This window comes from Mus pahari, chromosome 10 (genome assembly GCF_900095145.1).
Source record: "Mus pahari chromosome 10, PAHARI_EIJ_v1.1, whole genome shotgun sequence".
NCBI classification, from domain to species: domain Eukaryota; kingdom Metazoa; phylum Chordata; class Mammalia; order Rodentia; family Muridae; genus Mus; species Mus pahari.
The window spans coordinates 57,357,955-57,364,699 of record NC_034599.1 but is presented as its reverse complement, the minus strand read 5'-3'; the positions used below and the strand labels follow the sequence as shown (position 1 = coordinate 57,364,699).

General features: G+C 49.8%; 1 protein-coding gene across 2 annotated transcripts in view; it reads left to right on the top strand.

Moving 5' to 3' along the window:
• Positions 1 to 6,745, top strand: part of Coro2b (coronin 2B) — a 112,508-nt gene that overhangs the window by 95,197 nt on the left and 10,566 nt on the right. For both annotated transcript variants that reach the window (XM_021206182.1, XM_029542795.1), the window contains exons 4-5: positions 4,027 to 4,176; positions 5,150 to 5,314. In XM_021206182.1, coding sequence (XP_021061841.1) covers positions 4,027 to 4,176; positions 5,150 to 5,314 — 315 coding nt within the window. The remainder of the gene's footprint in view (positions 1 to 4,026; positions 4,177 to 5,149; positions 5,315 to 6,745) is intronic.

Below are 6,745 nucleotides of genomic sequence, written 5' to 3'. Positions count from 1 at the left end.
GAGTTCCAGGACAGCCAGGGCTATACAGAGAAACCCTGTTTCGAAAAAAACCAAACCAAACCAAACCAAACCAAACAAAACAAAACTAGCCAACAGTCGTCTTCCTGGGAGAATACAGATTCCGTTTTCTTTAGTCTTCGAGGCAATTGTGTGGCACCGGTAGAGTCACCCCTCAGCTGAGAAAACATGTTCAGAAAAATCTAAAAACCTTGGCCACAGACTCACAGTGACTCAAGTCAGAGCCTGGGTTTGCAGGGAGCTTGTACAAACTCAAGGTCAAGCCTTGTTGGCTAGCTGCCCTGTCCCCACTCATGCACACGCTGGTTTGGAGGCTCTATCTCCTCTTTAATGCGCGGACCTTGCCCTCATTTGTCTGCGCATGTCTGCTGTCTCTCAGGAGATTGAGCTCCTGGAAGCAAAGACACGCCCCGCCCCCTGCCCACCCCCTTCTCCACCCCCACTTATCTAATTGATTAAACGTGACTGAGTGTGACAAGACTCTGGCTCCAGGCTGGAAGGGGACTCTCCCGCACAGCTGGCTTGTTGGAGGAGAACCCTCCATGCTTCTCTCCACCCCTTCCTTCCCCAAATCCTGTTTGGCACAGTCTCGGGTTTCCTGTGTTATTGCAGTAAGCTCCCAGCACACTCCCTGGGCAGAACCTCTGTGTTCCTCCCACATCCCAGATACACTTTGTTTCCAGCAAATTCCATGCATTCTAAGAGAGAGGAGTTTCCTTCGGGGTGTTTTAAGCCCACTGTGAACTGCATCTACTCTCCAGAGCCAGAGCTTTTTGGTTTTTTGTTTTGTTTTGTCTCTGATGCCAACTTCTCGCTGTGGGTCAAGCCTCGTGATTTCTTCCCTCTCAGCAATGTCAGGGATGTCTGGGACTAATGTGCAGATGAGAAAGCTGGGCCCAGGAGGGGAACTTCCAGGTATCAAATAAGAGACACCTCTCTTTGGGGTGTTGATTCTCCCTGACTCCCCAAACCCTGTTTAGGTGCTTGGGTATCCTACATTTAACAATCACCACTGTCCACCTGTACACCCCTCTCTGTCTGTCTATCTTTGTCTGTCACTCTGTCTGTCTCCCCCCACCCCCTGTTTCCCAGAGGCTGGAGCTGGGGTCCCACTTCCCTTGTGTTCCTGTGGCACAAGACAGCTGCCACTCTAACAAATCAGTTCACATGACTCTGGACCCAGCTGGATTTAAGCCACAACCCTCTGCAAGGCCATAGATCCCTTTACTTTCTACACCGAGAGTCAGAACCTCAGAGAGGTTAATGGCTCATCCAGTGTCACTCAGCTGGTGAGTGAGGTTTGGCCTCAATACACATGCACACATGCACACAAGCACACACACACACACACACACACACACACATGAACACGTATGCATATATATTCACATTACATACACAAACACGTGTAAATGTATATACTTTATTTCTTATATGTGTTTATACATGTATCATATATATTCTTATAGATGTATGTGCATATACATGGCATGTCTGTACATAGCAGGATGTAAAGATACAACCTGCCATCACATGAAAATAAGCAAGCTATGAAACATGCATAGCAGCATCTTTTTGGAACAAAAGAAGAAAGTGTGTGTGTGTGTGTGTGTGTGTGTGAGTGTGTGTGTTGTACACATGTCTAATCTAAGCATCAATTGGGGGTGAAAGGAATGTGTGTCTCCCTGATCTTCACCCCACTCCACTGTCCCCACTATTTCTAATCTAGTCCTCACTCCACAGTCCTCTACTGTTGGAAGGCAGAAGGTCATGCCAGGTTCCTCTTCCTGTCACTCTTGCACACCAGCAGGTGGCGGTGGGTGGTAGGTGAGAGCTACCAAGGGAAGAAATTTGTTCTCAAGTGGGCTGATTCCCTGAAACTGAGAACGGTGGTTTTAAGTTCTCCGTGGAAAAACTTCCTTCTTATCCAGCTGATAGACAAGTTATGGGGGCCTTTGTGGGGAGGCCCTTGCTTCCATAGTCCAGGGAAGATGCACCTGATCAGTCAGGAAACTTGGCAAAGGAGTTCTCTTCAAGCACAGCAACTTCAGCCTTGCTCGCCTTCAGATGATCTTTGTGACTGACGGTCTAGCCAAATGGTGAGCGTGATGAATTGACATCACATATTAAATTGTTCCACTCTTGTTAGCCAATTATTTTCTGTCTAGATGATGTCTTAAGGAATATCCCATGCCTTCCTAGGTATATTTGTTACATAGTTACTTCTCTTGACTAACTATGAGAAAGCACTACTAAGGCAACTTATAGAAGAGTTTATTTGAGCTTATGGTTCCAGAGGATACGAGTTCATCACGGCAGGGGCAGGCACAGGCACGTCAGCAGCAGCAGGAGCTGAGGGTTTATGTCCTTTAGCATAAGCATGACCATAAGCAGGAAGCAGGAAGCAGGGCGTCAACTGGAAGCAGGAAGCTGGGTGAAGGTGGGGCACGCCTTTAATCCCAGCACTCGGGAGGCAGAGGCAGGCAGATCTCTGGGTTTGAGGCCAGCCTGCTCTACAGAGTGAGTTCCAGAGCAGCCAGGGCTACACAGTAAAACTCTGTCTCAAAAAAGGAGAGAGAGAGAGAGAGAGAGAGAGAGAGAGAGAGAGAGAGAGAGAGAGAGAGAGAGAACACTACTCAAAGCCCACCTCCAATGTCTTACTTCCTCCAACAAGTTCACACCTTCTAAATTTACCCCAAACAGCACACCACCAACTAGGGACAAAGTGTTCAAATACAGTGCCTATGGGGGACATTCTCATTCACACCGCCATGGCAGATCACAGAGTGTCACATAAGGGCCTTGGGGAATGGCTCTCAGTGGTTAGTTCCCTGTGCTTACTTCTCTTCCAGAGGATCCAAGTTTGGTTCCTAGCACCCACATCAAGCTCCGGGGGAGCCAGTGCCATATTCTGGCCTCCCTGAGCACTGCACTCAAGTGCACACACTTGTATACACACACACACACACAAACACACACACACACACACACACACACACACACACACACGACTGGGGGGGTGTCGCACTTCTCATCATAATTCTGTAGCTATATACAACCCCTCATAGCTGATAAGTCGTTTATCACCGCTATCTCACTCTGAATCCCAGGTCAGGCGGGGCAAGAGCAGGGACAACCTCCCCCGTGACACATGCACACCGCCTTGTGGATGACATGGCCACAGTTGAGACGCATGCCTGGATGGAGCCACTGAAGCCCGGTGGGATGAGCATCAGAAACCATGGTCTATCTGTGGCTCAGTGCCTCTCTCTGGAGCTGTGAGTTCTTCTCTGAGCTCCCGCCTGGACCGTTTTTTGGCCCATCCTTCTCTCCACAGACCATCCTTTTCTGCTTCTTGGCTCGCACAGGACTGCAAACAGCAGCTCCGCCATCCAGGCTCTGCTTAGGCTCGTCCCTCAAGCCTGACCTCGAGGCTGATGCTCTGCCCGTTCTCTCTTAGCCTAGACCACAGCTTCCCTCTGCCCAGATGTCCATCCAGGGTCAGGGACAGAGTAGGAGACCCACCATGTAGGGCACAGAGGAGCTGGGGCAGAAGGAGGAGAAGCAGATTTCCTTAGCAGGTTGCTGGGGGAAAACGAAGGCAGATTTTTAATTTGGTGCTTGCTAAAAGCTGCTGTGACTGTCTGAGCCTGGCAGGGGAATAGCATGCTGGGGAGGTAGGGAGAGGCTCAGCTGAAAGAGTGCTTACCTGGCATACATGAAACCCTGAGCTCAGTCCCCAGCATCCTCTAAAACAGGTCACGGTGGCACATTCCTGTGATCTAAACACTCCAGAGGTGGAGGCAAGGTCAGACAGTTCAGGTCATCTCAAGTTACATTTGATCCTCTTCAAAAACAGACAAAACCAACAAAACAAAGCAAAACGAAAACCTGGAAACAATGTTCATTGTCTGAGGTTACATGCTGTCTAGCACTAGCTCCTCCCCCAGGTCTGTGGCACCCCCTGCCCCTGTGTGTCCAATTAAAGTCAAGGCTCTCTCTCTGCAGGTGCGGATCTGGGAGATCCCTGACGGTGGGCTGAAGCGGAACATGACGGAGGCTCTCCTGGAGCTCCACGGACATAGCCGCCGTGTGGGGCTGGTTGAGTGGCACCCCACGACCAACAACATTCTGTTTAGTGCTGGCTATGACTACAAGGTGTGGTGGTGGTAGTGGGTGCAGTCCAGGTGTGGGCACTCTGGCTAGAGCTGGCTCAGTGGGGGATGGGGGTGGAGCGCAGGGGATAGTCTAAGCACATTGACTGATAGAGGCCCGTTTGGTCAGTCATTCAGTCACTCATTCATTCTCTGCATAAGACTCACCATCTCCGGGGCACAAATTTTTCCAGGGAGTCTTGGAGGTTTAAGGTATCTTCCCTGTCCTCTCTGGAGTTTAGTGGACTAGAAGACCACAATGCCCATAACCTTTGTCTGGTAACTTCCTAACCAAGAGAGGACCATGCCTTCCTAGAAGGAAAAATGAGCAACCTGAGATGTAGGACTGCAGGGGAAATTGCAGCCCCAACCCTTATCGTGCCAGCCACCTGGACCCAGTGAGGAGGTGATGTCTCTCCTTATTTCTTGAAGAAACCAAGTGAAGACTGGGGCCTGTCGGAGGCTCTCAATGCATGTGTGTTGGTTACTTTTCCGGCTGTTGTGACCAAATACCCAACAAGAAACAGCTTAAGGAAGGGTCATCTTGGCTCATAGGTGGAGGGTATAGCCTGCCAAGATAGCAGGCTCATGCTGCAGCTGGTCATACTGCATCTGCCACCAAGAAGCAGAGAGATGAGAGCCCATGCTTAGCTGTCTGTGGAGAGGTGCCGCCCACATCTGGGGGCGGGTCTTCCCGACTCAGTTAACCTGGTCTAGACACTCCCTCACAGATATTTCCAGACCATTGTCTTCTGGGTGATTTTAGCTCCTGTCTAGGTGACAGTCTGTATGAATGTCAGTGTGTAGTTGAGATGCATCTGCCTTTTTGTACAGAACCCTTGGCAATGAGCTTGTAGCCCAGCGTAGCCCAGGCTTTGTACAGACAGCTCCTCCCAGGGCTGTTGGTGTGGATAGAGGACAAGCACCCAGGACCACAGCAGCCAGTGACTTTATCCACTGCACATCTACCTTTACAGGTCCTTATCTGGAACCTGGACATAGGCGAGCCAGTGAAAATGATTGACTGCCACACCGACGTGATCCTCTGCATGTCCTTCAATACAGACGGCAGCCTGCTCACCACCACATGCAAGGACAAGAAGCTGCGGGTGATTGAACCCCGCTCCGGCCGTGTTCTACAGGTGGAGCCATTTGTTTTGTGGAGGAATGGGGCTGTGCTGGGGCCCTGCATCTCACCCATCATACCTTCAGACCAGCCTATCTGCTCAGGGCCATTCTCCACCTGTAGGAACTCTGACTTGTTGTGGGCAGTAAAGGACCAGAGGATTTTTCCTGCCGCCTTGACATCTCCTCTAAAGGGGATTGATTCTTCTGCCTGCTGCAATGGACCTTCAGTCCCTGAGTCCCTGGGGTAAAACAGGTCCCATCATGGGTACAGAGGGAGAGGACCTTGGACTCACTGCCCAGTCACCTGCACAGGATGTGCCTGTGCCAAATGGCACATGATTCCATGTCCACAGATGGCGCTACATGGGGAGGTTGGTGGGAGGTTCCTCCCTGAGACTCAGATAAAGGGACTGAGCTATTTGGGAGTAACCCATGATTGTTTCCTGGGTTCTTACTGCATGGCAACCATAAGGCTCTAGAGGATGGAAAATACAGATGGGAGGACAGGGGACAAAGGACTACTTAATTAAGAGGAAGCCATTGATAGGGAGCTTGTCCACCATGCACAGAGCCCTGGGCTTGATCCCCCCCCCCAGCTCTGTCTGAACCGAGGGGGGCGGAGTGGGGGATCTTCCCAGGACATGTTTCATAGGTTAAAAGAAACACCACTGTGACAGTACTCAACACAGGCCCCTGAGGAGTTAGTGAAAGCTAACCCCATCCTTCCCTGTTTCCGCTGGTCTGGCTAATGCAAGGCCCTTGCTTCCTGAATGCCAGGGCTCTGTGCTGGAAGACAACTGTGTTGGTCTCCTGCAGCTACTATAACAAATAACCTGACGCTAAGTAGCTTTAAGAACAGAGGCTTGTTCTTTCCTGATAGAGGGATCCAGCTGTCCCAAGTGGCTGTGTCTGCAGGCTGCTCTCCCTGCAGAGATTTTAGGGGAGACTCAGTTCTTGTTTGTGTGTGTGCACACGGGTACACATGCATACACTGACATGTATATGTGCACAGGAATGTCAGAGGACGAGGGCAGGTGTCTTCTTCAGTTGCTCTCCACATTGGTTTTTTTGTTTTTTTGTTTGTTTGTTTGTTTTGAGGCAGGGTCTCTCGTTGAACCCACCCTCACTGATGCAGCTAGTCTAGCAAGCCAGCAAGCCCAGGGAACCACTTGTTTCCATCTCCCAGGGCTGGGATTCCAAAGGGCGCCATGCAGCTTTTTTTTTTTTAGATTCAATATGAACAAATATATTTTCTTTTAATTTATTTTTTATATAGAATACAGCTATCATTCAATAAAATTATAGGTATTAAAATAATTATATGTTTTATTTAAAAGAGGATGAATTATATCTAAATATCTAAATGAGTATTACGAAAAGTAAAAACCTAGCCGGGCGTGGTGGCACATGCCTTTAATCCCAGCACTCAGGAGGCAGAGGCAGGC